The 20,793-nt window shown below is 45.6% G+C and overlaps 1 protein-coding gene across 4 annotated transcripts in view; it reads left to right on the plus strand.

The window, feature by feature from the left end:
* Positions 1 to 20,793, plus strand: part of KNSTRN (kinetochore localized astrin (SPAG5) binding protein) — a 31,683-nt gene that overhangs the window by 7,168 nt on the left and 3,722 nt on the right. For 2 of the 4 annotated variants that reach the window (XM_083166910.1, XM_083166909.1), the window contains exons 3-8: positions 9,436 to 9,620; positions 10,321 to 10,365; positions 11,645 to 11,744; positions 16,564 to 16,678; positions 19,299 to 19,360; positions 20,268 to 20,342. In XM_083166910.1, coding sequence (XP_083023036.1) covers positions 9,436 to 9,620; positions 10,321 to 10,365; positions 11,645 to 11,744; positions 16,564 to 16,678; positions 19,299 to 19,360; positions 20,268 to 20,342 — 582 coding nt within the window. The remainder of the gene's footprint in view (positions 1 to 9,435; positions 9,621 to 10,320; positions 10,366 to 11,644; positions 11,745 to 16,563; positions 16,679 to 19,298; positions 19,361 to 20,267; positions 20,343 to 20,793) is intronic. The other 2 variants (XM_083166911.1, XM_083166912.1) reach the window with 1 other exon arrangement.

Below are 20,793 nucleotides of genomic sequence, written 5' to 3' on the forward strand. Positions count from 1 at the left end.
TACTAGGCGTCACTCCAGGTCTTAGGTGAAAACGTGATGTTTATTAATCCTTCTAACGGTCAACGCCGTTTCGGGCAGTCGCCCTTCGTCAGGACCAGAAGAACACAAAATTCAACAGTGCAACAACAGTGTATGAAAGAAAATTGGACTTACATATAGGGGACCCGCTGTGTAGCGTCCTCCTCCGTCTGGGACGCCTGCTGACAACTTCCGGAAATCACCCGGAAGTGACCTATCCGTCCTGGCAGCGGAGGAGGCCACACTAGGGAAACAGTGCAAAATATGCCAGTACATTAGAATGCTGGTTCAAAGTGCAAAGTGCTTGATATAACAGTGGTTATTATGTCATAAAGTGCATATGCTGGTGTCATAATGATAAAAAAACACTTAATACAGAAACAGTTAAAAACACGACTGCCTGCTTTCCCTGTGCTTATTTCTAAACGGCCACAAGATGGCAGTATGTCGCAACATTATACCCAGCACTACTCGCTATAAGTGCTTGTTCAAATCTAATATTTTATGCAGGAAAGCTGGGTTTATCGCATCTGGGAATGTAACAGGACAAAATTTGCTGTATTCTTGTTGCACAACCTGCAGGATTGCATACATTAGTAATAATACATATAAACATATGAAAAAAGGACAAAAAATCTTTATACTAATGTTGTCTCATATTTACTCAATAAAGAAATCTGCTGGTGTGTGGGTCCCTCACTATATCGCATCCAATCTCTCCAGGGATAGGTGCTACAATCACAGAAAGCTACCTAAATTCATGGTCTCATTGAGGCCTCCTGGTCTCAGGGTACCCAGTGTGTGGATCCACCTGCTCTCAATTTGCAACAGGTTTTTCCCTCTGTCACCCCCTCTTAGGGATTCCGGGGCCTGATCTATGAGTTGAAAACGTAAGTTGGCTACCCCATGTCGAGCCTCTAGGAAGTGTCTGGCAACAGTTTGCTCGCTATGGCCTTTCTCCAGGGCTGCACGAATGGCAGTCCTATGATTCGCCATGCGATCTTTTATTGTGCAGATGGTCTTTCCGACGTAGTTCAAACCACACGGGCATGTCAATAAATATACAACGTACCTAGACATACATGTCAGGACTGGCTTGATGTTAAATACTTTACCCGTGTGGGGATGTCGGAAAGAGGTACCCGAAGTCATATAGCTACAGGTTACACATCCTGTGCACCTGTAGCAGCCCCCTTTACGGGAAAGGAAGTGTGTGGGTTTCGTCTGAAGATTAGAAATATCTGTCTTCACTATACGGTCCCCAATGCTCCTACCCCTTACAAAACCAGTTTGAAGCCGCGTGTTTTTGAGACTGGGAATGTGGGGATCTGTGGATACAATGGGCCACATACTTTTAGCTTTTTTGACAATTCCAGGGCTTTTATCTGAAAAGTGTTTGACCCAAGTGAAAGTTCCCTTATTTACATTGGTGTCCGGTTGTTTGCTTTTAAGTAATTCCTGTCTAGAGATGTTAATGGCTTTTAATTTGGCCTCTCTAAGTAAATCATAGGGATAACCCCTTTCCAGGAATCTATTAAGCATGGCATCTAGCTGAATATCCCTTACTGACATGTCACTGTTAACCCTACATACCCGGATAAACTGGGAGTAGGGTAAACTGGCGGTGGTAGCCCGAGGATGGAAACTTTGATATTGCAACATCATGTTGCGGTCAGTGGGTTTTGTAAAAAGTTGGGTACTGATCTTATTCCCTTGTTTTATGATGCGGACATCCAAAAAATCTAACTGGTTGGGACTAATTGTGTAGGTCAATTTCACCGGACTATCGGTACCATTGTGCTGTTCTAGCAACTTAACCAGATCATCCTGAGGGCCTGACCACAGCAGGATCAGGTCGTCTATATATCTATAGTAAAATAATGCATGCTGTTTAAACAATTCATTACCAAGAAATATTTCACTTTCGACCTGATACATAAAGGCATTCGCATATACTGGAGCGGACGGAGAACCCATGGCACACCCTGACACTTGGTTGTAATATTTTTTGTCATAAATGAAGATGTTATGGGTGAGGGTGAATTCCAGAAGTTGTAAAATAAAGTCTGGATTAGGACCGTTATAATGGGTACTGTGCGCCATGAGTTCTCCTACCGCCCGCAGTCCCTGCTGGTGGGGAATGCATGTATAAAGGCTGGTTACATCTATACCCACCAACAACGTGCTGGTGGGGATGTCACCCAGCTCTTGCAATTTGATTAACAATGCGGTGGTATCCTTGAGATATGTGCTCGTGTTCTGCACACAATTCTGCAGAACCGAGTCCACATATCTCGCAACTGGTTCACACAGAGAACCCCTGGCAGAGATGATGGGTCTACCAGGGGGCCTCTGTGGATTCTTATGGAGTTTCGGTATGGTATAAAATACCGGCGTGATCGGATGCTGTCTTAGCAAGCTCTTTTTGGCCTCAGGTGGAGCGTGATGATTAGTGATGGCACTGTCCAATATGGCCTCAAGTTCTCGATAATGTTGTGCCGTAGGATCAGCAGACAAGAGTTCATAGGTCAGTCCATCTGCCAGCAGGCGCTCACACTCTTCCTTATAGAAAGATAAATCCATCACCACCACTGCCCCTCCTTTGTCCGCCGAACGAACAATGATGTCAGTTCTTTCACTTAGGTTCTTGAGTGCTTTATGCTCTTCTTTGCTTAAATTTTGTGCAAACGCACTTGGGACATCATGACAGCTGTTTTCTAATATGCGGGCAAACGTCTTAAGTGAGGGGTTGCTGGACAATGGATCGAAGGTGCTAGGAGGTTTTAGTTGTTGCAACACCTTATCTTGTGGGGAGGGATTCAATTGTGGGGTCTTATTTTTGTCGAAGTGTTCACGTAGGCGTAATTTTCTTTGCAGGCGGTAATTATCGATCTTCCATTTAAAATCGTTATGTGCCACAGTTGGCACAAAATTCAACCCCTTATTCAACAACGATTTTTCTGCCGGGGTTAATACCGCACTGGAAAGATTGAACACGACATCTAACGACCCTTTCTTGGCTGACGCCTTCCTCTCCCTTTCCCCCTGGCCACCTCGTCTCGATCGCTTCGTATCGTGTCGGCATCTCTGGCTCTGGTACCCACAGCTAAAGGGATCTGTACTCTTTGGCGCCCTTGTCTTTGTGGCTGGGGTTGTTCACCCTCACTAGCAGATGTGCTAGTATCTCGGGCACTGTATGATGCCTGATTGCGCCAATTTCTGCGAGGGGCTCTTGTGTTGCGCTGTGGAACAGCTCCGCCCTGCAGCCATCGATACACCCGATGGTGTGTATAGTCATCACGAACTTTCGCCAGCTTTTCTTTCTTGAATTTTATCAACTCTTGCTGGTATGTGTTCACCTGTTCGGTCAGTTTGGTCAGCAGCTCTTTCGCAGGATCTGATTTTAAATATGTTTCATGGTCACTTTCAAAAGCAGTGATTTTTTCTTTAACCGCCCCCAGCTCCCTGTTCGACTCCTCAATAACAAGGAGCATGAGGTCCATCGAGCATTTGTTTAAAATGCTAATCCACCTGGAACAAAAAGGTGCACTGAACCGTCCAATTGTTGGGGTGTTGTGCACCCTAAAACCTCTTGGTATTAATCTGGAGCGGTGATATTCAGATAATGTAACGCAGTGCATTAGGAAATCAATTTCCCTTTTTTTAAGCTTAAGTAATTCCTTGATAGTGTCCTCCCCCGTCAGGGTATCCGTCATATCAAAGATGGGATTGGAGTGCAGGATTGTGCTTGCGTCACTGTCTGAATAGCTGTAAGCGTCCATATTATCACAGAGGAAAAGTTTGGTCATCTGCTCCACTGCTGCAGAATCCATATTAACCCCTTGTTAATTAAATCACAGCTGCTGCCGCGCTGAACCTTAGAGGTTGCCAGCACCACACCTCCTGTCTGATGATCAGAGGAAATGGTGATATACAATCCCCAATTGGAATGTTACCTCCAGGAAATAAGCAGTGCAGAAATACTAGCTGCGCTGTTAGAATGCAGCTAGGGTTGCGAGTCCAAAACACTTGTTAGTAATCCACGTGCAGGTGCCTTGACTTCCCTTAACGTGCTGTATCAGAACGCCAGGGGTGATACAAAACTTGTGGGGTGTCCGGCACTCCTCGCTCAGTTAGTGTTCGTGCCCGGGTGCCTTCCCAAGTAGCCTTGCAGCTACTAATGCAACCTCCAATATACTAGGCGTCACTCCAGGTCTTAGGTGAAAACGTGATGTTTATTAATCCTTCTAACGGTCAACGCCGTTTCGGGCAGTCGCCCTTCGTCAGGACCAGAAGAACACAAAATTCAACAGTGCAACAACAGTGTATGAAAGAAAATTGGACTTACATATAGGGGACCCGCTGTGTAGCGTCCTCCTCCGTCTGGGACGCCTGCTGACAACTTCCGGAAATCACCCGGAAGTGACCTATCCGTCCTGGCAGCGGAGGAGGCCACACTAGGGAAACAGTGCAAAATATGCCAGTACATTAGAATGCTGGTTCAAAGTGCAAAGTGCTTGATATAACAGTGGTTATTATGTCATAAAGTGCATATGCTGGTGTCATAATGATAAAAAAACACTTAATACAGAAACAGTTAAAAACACGACTGCCTGCTTTCCCTGTGCTTATTTCTAAACGGCCACAAGATGGCAGTATGTCGCAACATTATACCCAGCACTACTCGCTATAAGTGCTTGTTCAAATCTAATATTTTATGCAGGAAAGCTGGGTTTATCGCATCTGGGAATGTAACAGGACAAAATTTGCTGTATTCTTGTTGCACAACCTGCAGGATTGCATACATTAGTAATAATACATATAAACATATGAAAAAAGGACAAAAAATCTTTATACTAATGTTGTCTCATATTTACTCAATAAAGAAATCTGCTGGTGTGTGGGTCCCTCACTATATCGCATCCAATCTCTCCAGGGATAGGTGCTACAATCACAGAAAGCTACCTAAATTCATGGTCTCATTGAGGCCTCCTGGTCTCAGGGTACCCAGTGTGTGGATCCACCTGCTCTCAATTTGCAACAGGTTTTTCCCTCTGTCACCCCCTCTTAGGGATTCCGGGGCCTGATCTATGAGTTGAAAACGTAAGTTGGCTACCCCATGTCGAGCCTCTAGGAAGTGTCTGGCAACAGTTTGCTCGCTATGGCCTTTCTCCAGGGCTGCACGAATGGCAGTCCTATGATTCGCCATGCGATCTTTTATTGTGCAGATGGTCTTTCCGACGTAGTTCAAACCACACGGGCATGTCAATAAATATACAACGTACCTAGACATACATGTCAGGACTGGCTTGATGTTAAATACTTTACCCGTGTGGGGATGTCGGAAAGAGGTACCCGAAGTCATATAGCTACAGGTTACACATCCTGTGCACCTGTAGCAGCCCCCTTTACGGGAAAGGAAGTGTGTGGGTTTCGTCTGAAGATTAGAAATATCTACAACATTAGTATAAAGATTTTTTGTCCTTTTTTCATATGTTTATATGTATTATTACTAATGTATGCAATCCTGCAGGTTGTGCAACAAGAATACAGCAAATTTTGTCCTGTTACATTCCCAGATGCGATAAACCCAGCTTTCCTGCATAAAATATTAGATTTGAACAAGCACTTATAGCGAGTAGTGCTGGGTATAATGTTGCGACATACTGCCATCTTGTGGCCGTTTAGAAATAAGCACAGGGAAAGCAGGCAGTCGTGTTTTTAACTGTTTCTGTATTAAGTGTTTTTTTATCATTATGACACCAGCATATGCACTTTATGACATAATAACCACTGTTATATCAAGCACTTTGCACTTTGAACCAGCATTCTAATGTACTGGCATATTTTGCACTGTTTCCCTAGTGTGGCCTCCTCCGCTGCCAGGACGGATAGGTCACTTCCGGGTGATTTCCGGAAGTTGTCAGCAGGCGTCCCAGACGGAGGAGGACGCTACACAGCGGGTCCCCTATATGTAAGTCCAATTTTCTTTCATACACTGTTGTTGCACTGTTGAATTTTGTGTTCTTCTGGTCCTGACGAAGGGCGACTGCCCGAAACGGCGTTGACCGTTAGAAGGATTAATAAACATCACGTTTTCACCTAAGACCTGGAGTGACGCCTAGTATATTGGAGGTTATATATATATATATATATATATATCTATCTCTATCTATATATATATATCTATCTCTATCTCTATCTCTCTATATATATATATATATATATATATATATCTCTATCTATATATATATATATATCTCTATCTATATATATATATCTATATATATATATATATCTCTATCTCTATCTATATATATATATATCTATATATATATATATATATATATATATATATATATCTATATATATCTATATATATCTATATATATCTATATATATCTATATATATCTCTATCTATATATATATATATATATATATATATATATATATATATAGATATATATATATATCTCTATCTATATATATATATATATATATCTCTATCTATATATATATATATATCTCTATCTATATATATATATCTATATATATATATATCTCTATCTCTATCTATATATATATATATCTATATATATATATATATATATATATATATATATATATATATATATATATATATATATATATATATATATATATATATATATATATATATCTATATATATCTCTATCTATATATATATATATATATATATATATATATATATATATATAGATATATATATATATCTCTATCTATATATATATATATATATATATCTCTATCTATATATATATATATATATATCTCTATCTATATATATATATATCTCTATCTCTCTATCCGTACTTCTGGACCATTCTGCATAGCTTGAATATCTGTTGCAGCTCAGCATTGCTTACGTGTGAGAACAAGTTCTGTTTCCTCTGTTGCAGTTTTAGTCTGACTGCATTGCCCGTACTTGCATACACTTTAATTCTGGAGTGTACAAGATGCTCTCTGTATACAAGCCTTCAGCTCTGCCCCTGCCCTATTTTTTGTTAGAAAACCAACCATTTGGGTACCGATATTTATTTATTTTAGGTCAGGCGTTGCCAGGAATGCCCTAGAAACATGATCCATTTGGACCATTTCTGCCTGGAACTGTGCGTGGACAAAGGCCCTCATTCTGGTTGCTTTAGTCCCTGCAAATTCGCAACGGTCAGCAAAGTTTATGCACTGCGTATATGCAGAGGAGGATGCGCCCTGGAAAAACACAGGGCGTCGCCATACGAACACAGGCGGGCACCTGCGTCCCGGGGGCGGCAGGCAGGCATCTTGTGACGTTGGTCGCCCACTCCATTCTTCGACCCGGACGCCACAAGTCTAGGGAGGTCAAAACTGGTTGCGAACAGGGTGAATGGTGGCCATTGAATGATTTAGGCGCTGCATGCTAATGTTCGTAACGCGGCGGTGATGTTCGGCGGGCGGCGTTAGAAGCCCACTAAGCAGCAAATTTTTCGTTGCTTAAGGAGTCAAACAGAATCATCCCCCAAAATGTGTTGTCCCTCCTTAATTCATGGAACTAAAGTATCGCATGTGATACCCCACCGGGGAGCTGCCAGGCTCCTGGGGCAATAGGTGAACGGCAGAGTTATGAACCGGTGTTGGGGGCGCAGAGATATGAGGTGCCTTGTCAAGCTGCAGTGTGAATAAGGGGTAGTCAGCCCCTTATAGATGTAAAAAAGGAACAAGGGGGGTACACTGCGCTGTGCAATAGAGATAAATTAAAAATGATACATTGACATTTGGGCTGAATTAAATGATATAGTGCCAATTGGGTGTAAAGTACAGTAGCATTTATTAAAAACTTATAACAATCAAACATGACATAACATAATTAAAAGAAGTCAGCAACATGACCGAGGGAATAATTTGCGGTACTTGTGTATTAGCAATTTGCTTAGTGGGCGATTCTGCGTAACAAAATCGCATGCGTTTTTTTGCGTGCAATGCGATTTTCTTATGTAATTTACTGCTCTCTGGCCCCGGGCAATGCAATTTTATGGGGCGATGCCATTTACTTTACTATACACTTGTATGAGATGCAATGGGATTTAGGCACCCCCCCACTATCCACGCCACCCCAAAGCGTGGCGAGCGCAGCGGAGCGCGTCCTCCCGGCCTTTTCATACCCCCACTATCCACGTCGGCATGGAGTTGATATTATATAGTGTGGTGAGCGCAGCGAGCCACTGAGCACGAAGCGTGGCGAGTGGACGCGGAATACATGTAACATGATCCGCGCCCCCTTGCGGGGCTCGCTGCGCTCGCCATGCTTCAGGCTCGGTGGCTCGCATGCGATCGCACCGCCCACGGCCAGAGAGCAGTGAATTGATAACATAGGAAAATCGCATCGGATGTGATCGCAACGCACGCAAAAAAAACGCTTGCGATGCGATTTTCCTACGGTGCTGTACATATGCAAATAGGGCGCCTTGGAAATACACAAGTACCTAATTGGCTTAAACCAGTCAATACAGTACCGCATTCAGAGTCCTGTATTCAATGGATCCGTTCATATGGTGTCTCCTTATTGAAAAAGAGATTAGAGCCAGCAATTGACGTCAATGTTGTTGAATGTGCAATATATCCAAATGGCCCGCGGTAGGTTTTTTTTCGTGGGCTAGCACTCCCTAGCTTGTGCAGGACCTCCGTTCGGGTTAGGGCGTAAGTTTCCCCTTCAGGATGGAAAACAATGGACGCTGGTCAGAAATTGCACTGGAGGCTGGAAGAAAGCTGATAGTATTGGAGGGACCTCAGCTTTCTGCTATCTTCTGGAGATCGTTTCTATTGCAGTTGTAGACACATTACCTGATGAGACGGTTTCATTCTCCGGATATTTCCTGCATTGGTAACATATGTATTTGGGGATAGCATACAATATACAGGTTGATTATCCCTTATCCGAAATGCCCGTGACCAAGAGCATTTCGGATAAGGGATTTTTCAGGTTTTTATTTTTTAACATACTTACTTGGTCCCCTGGTGGTGCTCCGATGGTCCCCCAGCGGGCTTCAGATCCTCTTCAGCGGTCCCATGGATGCATTGCGCGAGCTTGCAGGCGCGGCGGTGCACCCCTGGGACCGGTGATGCTGCTGAAGAGGATCCTGAAGCCCGCCGTGGATGCCCGAGGACGTGATAAGTAACAAAAAAGGGGCGGGGGGGGGGGGGGGGGTTGTGAACAAAAAAAACCCCTGAAATATTCTGAAAAACCATGGTTTTTGGATATTCGGTTACGGGATACTCAACCTGTATGCGCTTCTTTTGCACAAGATGTATCGTATGCTATGCCATGGACTGCCACGGGATCCGACCTCTGTTTGCGGCAGCCATTGACCAACCCGTTTTGTGTATTTAAATAATTTTTTAGTTTTTACAGGTGTGGACAAATGCTGCATTATGTAATAGGACAATGTTTCTTCTAGACCATTCTGTTCCTTGTGCCAAGAAGCCTTGTCCTCCGAAGCCCGTACTTCCGCTCTTTAGTAGGGATCCGAACATCGCGTTCTCCTCTAGTGCTCCTGATTGTGCTGTGTTTAAGGCTGCAGGTAATGGGTAAGTCACTCATTCTGTGTCTGCTTGTGTACAGTTACATTTATAGAGGGCATGTCCCATCATAGGCAGTGTTAAGAAGGGAGGTAGAATGATGTTGTGTGGGAATATTCCGATGCCAACTCAATAGAGCGCATAAACTGTTACTACCTGGTTGTGTCGTTCTGTGGCACTATTGGTATTTCTGGTTTAAATGTGTGCGGAAAGTGCGCGGGCGGGTAGGGTCGGGGTGCCCGAGGCACTAGAATGGTCCCCTCTCCACAATCTGTAGAAGCAGTGATGCCTGGTGGCCTAATACCATCTGAGGCCGTGCCAGAACCTGATCCCCAGCTCTGGAAACGGTTGGAATAGTCGTCTCCAGTGTGGGATAATATAGGGTGTTGGGACTGTACGCAGGGGACATCCACATGTGTAACGGACCCATTGGCTGTGATGAATAAGCTTGTTAATAGTTTATTAAAGTATTCATAATAAGCATTTAGTATTGGAGAGGTAAAGCTGCCATTATATGTCCTTGGTTGGTTGGGAAACTCCGTATTGAATAGCAATGAAACATTAATGATGACGTCTATTGCTTCGTGTGTAAGCTGCTTGTTCTGCTGCTGTATACTCTCATATATATATATATAATTTGTTCTGCTGTAAGAAGCAGCGGCTGCGTTATATGTATATTATATAACACTTCATTTGTTTGTATGTACAGAAAAAAAGCTCTCCTGCCTAAGAAAACCATCCCTCCAGTGCGTGGGTGAGTATCAGTGCCCTCCTGCCAAACATGCCACGCATGCTCCCCCCCCCCCCCCCATATGGGTGGGTAACAGTGCCTTACTACAAAACATTACCCATATGTGGGTGTAGGTGAATTTCCCATGCATGCTTGCTGGGCATCACATTTCCCCCAGTCCCTGTGGAGCAGCCGCCACTCCTCTGAGAAACCGAGATGCTAGAACATGTCCTCACCCCCCCCCCCCCCCCCCCCCATATGTGGGTGTAGGTGAATTTCCCATGCATGCTTGCTGAGCATCACATTTCCCCCAGTCCCCTGTGGAGCAGCCGCCTCTCCCCTGAGAAGCCGAGATGCTAGAACATGTCTGTGGCGATGGGGGCACGTTCAGCCACGAGCATTACTGTCTGTATTCCAATTCATCCCAAAGGTATTTGATAGGCTTGAGACCAGGAAGAGTCCGGCACAGGCGCTGAAGTTCTTCATTGCAAACCATTTATTAATAACCTCACTATGAGCCTGATTCAGATGTGGTTGTGGTAGCTCTCCCTTCTGCTGGGTATGAGTCATTAGGTTGACACGGAAAGGGATAGTGGATGGTAGGGTATGAAATACCACCTGTCGGCAAAAAAAGTCATTATGGACAAGGCCAGGTAGTTTGGTTCTGATTAACCCTTGTACACGTCACACAATCTGACTAGCCATATGGCGTGACACGTATACATGTGTGTAACATATTACATGCGGTAAATGAGGCTTAGAGGTGCTTTTATAACGTCTGCGTCAACTCTGCTGGACGGATAGAACACCCGCCGATCTCTTTGGAAGCCATTTTAACATTTCCAGTCATTTGTCTGGTTAAATGAAATAATTTATTGGCATGTACATCATCATTCTGGAATTCTGTGGGGTCGCTAGAATTCTGTCCAGTCCTACTTTACAGCTCGGGGACAAAGCCACACCAGATCCGAATTCAGCTACCGTCTCCGATGGTGGAGGCCTGGCCATGTGCAAACCACCTGAGCGAATGGAAACGGTGGGCGCGCCTGAAGAAACGCTGTGTGTAGTCCTGCAAACGCAGGCCTGCTTGGGGTGGGCAGCTGACGTCACATGACGTGAGCGCCCGCCCCTAATTCGTCCCTTAAATCACTGTCCAACATAAAAGTCCAGGAGAGGGAAAAATCATAACTAGAGCTATTTGTTTTGTATGCCTAGGGATTTATTAGTCAGCATATTTGTGTTGTCTTTGTGTGTTTGTTTATATACATTCATGTGTTAAGTTTTTTTTCCCCCTCTTGTGCAGTCCAGGTAACCGGTATAAAGTAGAAAGTGAACTGAGGGACAGGAACCAGTTATTGGAGGCAGCAAATAACAGTTTACGCAGCGATTTGGTCAGTGTACAGGTGAGTAACTTGTCATTTCACTATTCAAAAGTCTCCACTACAGAGCTGTCTTAAGGTGCCCATACACGTTGCGATTTTTCTGTGCTGTGCGTTTTGTACTTCAGTGACGTGCGATTTTTGGCACTTGTAGGGGATGCGATGTACTGTACTGTGTGAGTGTGATGCGATTTTAGCCTCTTTTTTTTTTTTTTTTAAAGTTAATTGTCACATAATGGACATCGCATCGCATGTACTACAAAAGTGATGCGATGCGATGTAGCACAAAAAGTACTGCCTGCACATTTTTCTTAACCCGTACATTTTCCCCAAATGTGGTCCTCAATGCACATGTCCAAGTTTTAAGTATAACAATATTTGGTCACAGATGACTTACTACCTCAGTCACTTTGATTTAACCATCTGTGCTGAGCAATGGATGTATTGGACAGATAGGGTGCCTTAAGGAACATCTGACATGGAGACATTGGGCAGTATTCAATGTACAGAATCGCGTCGTGCAGCGAATCCTGTTTAGGATTCGCTGCGCTGTCCCCCTGCTCTGGAGCCTCGCTGTCCCCCTGCTCTGGAGCCTCGCTGTCCCCCTGCTCTGGAGCCTCGCTGTCCCCCTGCTCTGGAGCCTCGCTGTCCCCCTGCTCTGGAGCCTCGCTGTCCCCCTGCTCTGGAGCCTCGCTGTCCCCCTGCTCTGGAGCCTCGCTGTCCCCCTGCTCTGGAGCCTCGCTGTCCCCCTGCTCTGGAGCCTCGCTGTCCCCCTGCTCTGGAGCCTCGCTGTCCCCCTGCTCTGGAGCCTCGCTGTCCCCCTGCTCTGGAGCCTCGCTGTCCCCCTGCTCTGGAGCCTCGCTGTCCCCCTGCTCTGGAGCCTCGCTGTCCCCCTGCTCTGGAGCCTCGCTGTCCCCCTGCTCTGGAGCCTCGCTGTCCCCCTGCTCTATTCAATGAGGCAGGGGCTCGCTGCCCCTGACGGCGAGTGTCCGCCGCAGGGAGCCGGAGGACAGTGGCAGGCAGGGAAATGGAAGTCTGCCTGCCTGCCCCAGAACGTATGTGCCCCCGGGAGAGCCAGCAGGGGACCAAATATGCACTGCTCAATAAAAATAGCATGCCCCTTCACAGAATAAAATTCCTGCTTTTTTGACACCAAATGTAGTACGACGACTTTATTTTAAAAGTTCATTTTCCACTTCTCCATGAAAAGATTGTGATTTTGCTACATGGCGAGACACGGCGAAAATCACTTAGAAAGACGGCGAGAAGTGCACGTTGAATAGGGTGATTCACTTTCTGACCCAAAAAATCACCTTCCAACGCGAAAATAGCACAAATTCACTGTGAAACAGGACGAATTATCCTCATTGAATACTGCCCATTGCCTTCTATGGCATGTTGGAATTTCTGTGGCAATGCCCATCCGTCCATATTCTGTACCAGTAAGGTGTAGTCTACGTGAAGGGGGCATATAGGCAATGGGTTTCATTGTTTTCATCCTAGTTAGCTTCGTATTATCATTGTAGGACCCCCCAAGGTCTCGCTAAGGGAAGAGCACGGCATATCGGTAAACGGGAATCCTGTCATGTGACCAATGCAGTCATATTTTCCTAAATGCCATATCTAATTAACAAAATTAAAATTAATTAAAACATTACATAATAATAAAAAACTCCCCATGCTATAGAGCTCTTCACACAATTTGCGGAACCCTTGTGCGCCACGGTATAAATCGCGCTGTTTTTGCGGTGCTAATCCGCTTCATAGTTGAGGTAAGTAAATGAAATGTTAAGACACACAAGGCCGTATGGCTGGGATCTGCGGCCTATATGAAGGAGACGTGGTTATGGCGCCTTACACAAAGACCCACACGGAAAAATATTGTGTGCACTCACCGAAGATCTTACTGACTGCTTTGGGGCTCATCTACATTTGACTTGAAGTCAATGACGTACCTCTCTGATGTCTCAGGACATTGCCCCGCCTCTAGGTGTCTCCTTCATAGAGTGGATGGAAGCACTCTCCGGCGTTAGCACAGCCAGGAGCAGTGCGTCCAGGACAGCGTGGCTGGAGATTGGGGAGGGTAAGTGTGCTCACTGTGGGATAGGGAGGCGTCCCACAGTCGCTGGCGTGGACACTGCCCACAATAGGAGGGACTCCACTATACCACCAGGGTACGGAACGCAGGCAGGAGACTAGTCTCTATTAGACAAGGGCTTGGTCTCCATTTGTTACAGGCTCATTATACCAGTGGGGGAGGACCAGTAAGGGGGAGGTGACGCTTGCCTGCAGTCCATCCCCCTGGCTTTTGGCGCCAGTTCACCCCAGTGTTCTCGCCTAAACTCAGTTTAAATCAGCCCTCACAGAATCTGGCAGCCTTCTCTGGAAGCTGGACAGATTTCCTGTAATGCCGGCCAAGCCTCCCCTGGGTGGGTGGCGCTACCCATGGCCATCGCTGGCCATGACCTTCTATGGGGGGGGGGGGGGATTTCTGTCTGCGGCCACTACCGCCGGTATACCGCTCTGCTTGTGCTACCCGCAGACACCGCTGATATTCTCCTGGAAGTGTGGGGGCTGGAAGTGTGGGGGAGAGCTTACTTTTCACTGAAGATTGTGCCCCGAGCTGGCTGGGATGGTTAATAGGTGGGCGGCTGCTTTCCTGCTCCTCACAAAAGCCGGCTTTATTCTTGCTACTCAGTGCTGCCCTCCAGTGGCCAGTGCTGGTAGGCAAATGCCTAAAGCTGCCTAGTGGTGGCGCCGACCCTGCCTGAGGCCCCACAATAATCATACTAGAAGAAATTATTATTTTTTTTTTTTTTTCATTTTAATTAAAAAGTAACAGTAATATCAAGTATCGTGTTTTAATACGCTTGTATTTAAAAAATCTTTGTATAGGAAGAAAGGATATCTATATATCTATCTCACAAAACAGTCCAATTAGCGCGCAAGTCCTGATCCTTTCAATGGGATTTAAATCAGTCCTTTTCAGGAGAAGAGAATTTCCAGTACTTCAGGTCGAATATGAGACCGGCAGCTCCCTCTTAATTACCCTTGCGGGCACCTGGATTCTCAGGTATAGGATATTCTAGGAGAGGAAAGAGGAGCGCTCCAAATAGTGCTTTATCTTTTTATTTCAATCACAAAAATATAAAATTCAACAGGTACATTTGAATTGGTGTCACGTACCACAATTGACGGTTAGGCACAACCGTGGGTGAATTACAGCATGAATGGGGCTGTCTCCGACAGCGATCGAATTGGCAAACGGGTGCTCTCACCACTCTCACATCAACCATGGAGTTCAGACCGACGCCAGGCCACGCCCCTACGCGTTTCGTCACGAGGACTTCGTCAGAGGGCTGCTCGTCAGGACAGTAACAGTGTTACTGTCCTGACGACGGGGGCAACCCCGAAACGTTGACGACACTTATGACTGCTTAATAAACCAGTCCACTGTTTTCACCAAGTTGGAGTCCCCGAGTGCCCTCTTTTCTGGATATGTATGTATGTATGTGTATATGTATGTGTATGTATATATATATATATATATATATATATATATATATATATATATATATATATATATATATATATATATATATATATATATATATATATATATATATATATACATACATGTATTTCACCACATGAAAAGCCTGTATTTGTCCCTCTGTACCTTACTCTGTAGGAGCTGCTGCTGTCCTCCATGGGCCTGAGAAGCATATGATGAGCTTCACCAAGCAGAGCTCAGCACAAGCTGCTCAGCTTCTGACCTCTTGTGCATAATCTCATGGGACTTAGTCAACTCTCAGTAATGCACTGCACACTTGTGTAGTCAGTGTGCCTCGGCTCCCAATACTCAGCATCATTAATCATTGTCACATTGGCAGATAGGTGAAGCTGCAGCACTACCCCACTGCCATGCACAAAACCTTTAGCTAAAAAAAGAAATATATATATATATATATATATATATATATATATATATATATACACATACATACATACATACATACATACATACATACATACATACATACATACATACATACATACATACATACATACATAACGAGGAGGCCGGCACTCAGGACTGGGGAAATGCCAACAGGTGACTTGCTCCGGTGCCCTCTAGCCAGAGGGTGAGCGTCCTACAGAGATATATAGCGGGAGTAAGCGGCACTCAGAGTCAGTGGTAAATGGTGAAATCCAAATAGGAATATTTATTCCATGTGCAGGAAACAAAACGTTTCGGAGCTCGCAGGCTCCGTCTGAGTGCCGCTTACTCCCGCTATAGAGATAGATAGATTTTTTTTTTTTTTTTTTTTTTTAATTCAGCCCTGAGTTCATCAACATGCACATCAAGGATGCCATCGGATTGTTAGTATCGATGATGATGAGGGCAGTCTGTACAGTTGGTCGGCGATTGGCCATCCGTTCACAAAACTTAAGCTGTAGTCCTGCCTAGGCCATACAGAACAGGTCAGAAAGCAGATCACAAACTTGGACGTGCCTGTGCCAGATTGCAATCTCTCCCCCCCCCCCCCCCACTATGGAGATGCAGGAACCTTCTGCTGGACAGCATAGAACGGAAGATGAGGCAATCTCTTAATTTAAAAACCAGATTTACTAGCACTCCCAGAATCCATCTGGTCCTCCGGAGGCATGGTATATCCCCATGCCGCTTACAACAAATATGTACATCCGTTCCTTTGAAACCCCAAAAGATTACTGTGATCTTTGGAGAACACAAAATACCAAGTGTTAAAGGTATAAAATATAACTTGTATTTTTTATTGGGCTCCAGATTAAATACTTGTATCAATGCTTTGCTCTACAGAATACGGTAGAAGAGATGATCCGACAACGGGACGCAGCGACAGAAGAGATCGAAGAACTGAAGCGGCGCGTGGATCGAAATCTCATCATTTTAGAGCATCGGAACATTGACCCAGGTAATCGGATGAAGCCATAGAACGTCTGTAGTATGAAAAGACCGAGCTAATCTACGGCCGTACGACCTCAAAGGGGAAACAAATGTTCTATTCCTTATAGCTGCTCTCTTTATATACTGTCTGTGGTATATGCTTTATCTGAGTGCTGAGACTACTGCCTGATTGGAGGTAGGAGCAGATAGGGACTGGGGGTGGGAGGGAGAGTTTGTGGGAAATAAACTGTCACAGCTCAAAGTGAAAGTGCATTGCAGAAGCCGTCGTTTTGGGTATAGGTTTTTGGATCGCCCAAACTAAAGTCGACAGGGTCATTGGGTCGACAGTGAAAAGGTCGACATGGATTTTTCACATTTTTGTCTCGAATGTCGATACTGTGGACACAGAAAAAGTACACCGCGTCCCCTCCCATGGGTCGCTGCACTCGCCATTGTTTGGGCACGGGGCCTCTCTGCGATCGGCACACTGATCTATTCTTCCTCCAACCCCTAGTAGATCGTAGGGTATGAAATACCACCTGTAGGCACGTCGGCTCATAAATCCCACGTCGACACTTTGAGTTGTGTCGACCCAAAGCCATGTTTGACCTTTTTTCATTTGTCGCCCTAATGCTTGTTGACATTATGACTGTCGACCTAGTGATGTCGTAATTTTCACGTGCTTTTACCTAGTATTACATAATGCAACAAACTGCTTTTTATAGAAGTCTTTCCTTCACTAATATATATTTCCTTCAATGTAATCTAAAAGCTCCAGCAGATAGATAGATATACGGGCACTCTTCACACCAGCGTAAGATGTACATTGATAGTGTGGATGGTACAGTGACGTGTGTGTGTGTGTATGTGTTGGTGCAATAGTATAGTAGGGTGTTTCTGAGTCAGTGGCTCCCCACTGGCAGAGGTCACGACACAGGAAAACAGGAGGCTGGGTAGTGATAGGGATGTGTGGGCATAAGGGGGACTAAAGAGGAGGGTGGGAGACACTGTGCAGCTTCTGCCAGTGGGTGAGGGTCCAGAGTGGCAGCACAGGAGTACAGGACGGTGGCCCTTAGTCAGTGTCTCCTCCTACTGGGTGGGAGTTAGGGTGCATGAGAGCAGGAGGCTGGGCTATGAGGCATGATAGGGGTATGTGGGCAACACAGCATCAGCGACTCCCCAGTATTGGAAGTTACGGTTCTGGAGAGCAGTAAGCTGGGTAGTGATAGGGGTGTGTGGACATAAGGGGGACTAAAGAGGAGGGTGGGGGACACTGCAGCTTCTGCCAGTGGGTGAGGGTCCAGAGTGGCAGCACAGGAGTACAGGACGGTGGCCCTTAGTCAGTGTCTCCTCCTACTGGGTGGGAGTTAGGATACATGTGAGCAGGAGGCTGGGCTATGAGGCATGATAGGGGAATGTGGGCAACACAGGGTGAATGGGTCCCCACTGGCGGAAGTTATGGGGCAGGAGAACAGGAGGCAGGGCAGTGATAGGGGTGTGTGGGCATGAGGGGTAGTAAAGGTTTTTGGCTGTTGCAGAGTAGGGATGGCCATTGGTGCAGACGCCATCGATGGTTGGCATTGATGGCGATTTTGCACCCTGCCATCGATAGTTGTAAAATATTACTTGGATAACCATCGATTTGTTGTAGCTATTGACGGTCATCCATTATATCTGACTGAATAGGCCGTGGGTCAATCAGAACTTGATGGTGGGACTTCCGGGTGTGGGGAGGCGGGGCTATACTCCGTGTCCCGGCACCTTTAAAAAAAAATGTGAAACTTGGTCAGTTCTCCTTTGCCATCGATGTAGGGAAACCATCTGGTCCTCCCACATCGATGGCAAAAGTATTCAACATCAGCCATAAACCATTGATTATTTAAAATCATTGATGGTCATCCCTAGAACTGGAGGAGGGTGGGGGACAGTATGCAGCTCCCGGCAGTGGGTGAGCGTCTCCTCGCACTGGGAGGGAGTAAGGGGGTGTATGAGAGCAGGAGGCTGTATAATAGTGGTATGTGGGCAAGACATTGATAAAAGTTGTGGCGCTGGCGCAGAGGACCGTGGGGACACTTCTGGCAGTGGGGGAACCTGGGCCGGTACTGCTTGTTGGCGGTACAGGATCCTTTATTCTCACGGCAGTTTGTGAAATGTGGGGGACTGCTGGGGGGTGGGGGGATTGCGGGAAGGGGGTTAGGGGGATCCGCAAATTGCGGGGGGGGGGGGGTGTGAATTGTGGAAGGGGGTTCCGTGAATCGGGGGTGGGGGTTGCGGGGGTCCGTGCGCCATGAATCGCGCGGGGGGGGGTTTGCCGTGAATCAAGGGAGAGGGGGCGCGTGATCACGGGAAGGGGGGGGGTGGAGTCGGGGTGGTCCGCGAATTGCGGTAGGGGGGGTTGTGGGGGTCCATGAATCGCAGTGGGGGTGCCACTCTCCTACACGATGGTGGTCGTGTAATGTAGACCTGGCTGGGTTGGAGGGAGGTGATGTCAAGGGGGTGTTGGTGTGTATAACATTGGTCTTTTCCCTAGGGGGGGGCGGGTTTGTGTATACCGCTGGGCGGGAATGTTATACACACAGGGGATGAGTGACAGATTTGGCTAAATATATAAGAGATGCTGCATGATTATGTACGGACTTGTCTTTCAGTGTCCGGTGACTGTATTATTGCTGCTGCGGAGGAGACCAGCAAAATGAGGCAAGAGACCAAGGTGAGGAGACATCAGGCTTTGTCTGCACAGAGGTGTGCTCTATGTTTTTGGAGGTATAGGGGTAAATTTACTAAGATTGGTTGCCCATAGCAACATCCCATCTGAAACAGACCTCCCATCTTAGTAAATGTCCCCATATTGTCTTATACACTGACAGATGCAATTTTTTTTTTTTTAATGAAGCTTTATTTATTGTACATTTAATCACAAAGTAACACAGATAGGTGGCATCAGTTCACATTTTGGCTCGTCAGAGTAGGGTAAACCTTAATGTTCTACTTCTGGGCACATGGTCATAGATCAAGGCAGTGGTTCCCAAATGTGTGCACAGGTGGTATGATCAAAATGACGAAGATACTAATTAAGTCATCTGTGCCTAAGCATGGATATCCTTAAACCCTGGAGTGTTGGGTGCCTTGTAGATTGCCTTTGGGAACCACTGGATCAAAGTCTTTGCTGTAGATCAGACTCTGCTTCAGGAACCAGACTGACTCCTTTCCCTGCAATCGCTTTAGAAGAGAAGTGGATTTGTTGTATTGACTTTCCATCTGCCGCTTGATGTCTCCTGGATTAGTGGTCACCACACCACACTGGTGGTGGCTAATAGTAGGATATGTGCACAATATGCCGCTTGATGTCTCCTGGATTAGTGGTCACCACACCACACTGGTGGTGGCTAATAGTAGGATATGTGCACAATATGCCGCTTGATGTCTCCTGGATTAGTGGTCACCACACCACACTGGTTGTGGCTAATAGTAGGATATGTGCACAATATGCCGCTTGATGTCTCCTGGATTAGTGGTCACCACACCACACTGGTTGTGGCTAATAGTAGGATATGTGCACAATACTAACAAAGGTTAGTTTTACTGTATCTGAAAATGTCACTGCTTCTCTGTCCAAGGTCTTCACAGAAAATCTGTTAGAAGAACTGGAACGCTGTAACCAGGTAACCGTGACACACAGAAGTCTTGTGCAGGTATGTAGGACAGGTTCTTGTGTTTTATGTCCAAGGAATCCAGAATATGTTAAGAACAGAGAAATGGCGACACCCACTGGCGATGTTTTATATAACATGAACCAACTCACACAATATTGATGTTGAGCATTAACGTCCTTAAATACAAAGTACAGGAAAGTTGGAGTCTTTTCTCTGAAAAAGCTCAAACAAAAGGAGACATAGTGCAATACTATAGGGCAGTGGTTCCCAAACTGTGCGCCTACACTTGCAGGGGTGCCTCAGGTTGGTCATCCAGGACCAATTCAAATTATTTATGATCAATTATTACTGGACAAAACCAGTGCTGGTGGCTGCCAATCATAAAATGTCTACAATCAGAACCAAATCCTGCCCCTTACCACATAACTGATCCTAAGAAGCACATACAAACTCAATCTACTTCATTTTATATATTTTTTGGGGGGCCTAG

This window comes from Crinia signifera, chromosome 12 (genome assembly GCF_055691185.1).
Source record: "Crinia signifera chromosome 12, ASM5569118v1, whole genome shotgun sequence".
Taxonomy (NCBI): domain Eukaryota; kingdom Metazoa; phylum Chordata; class Amphibia; order Anura; family Myobatrachidae; genus Crinia; species Crinia signifera.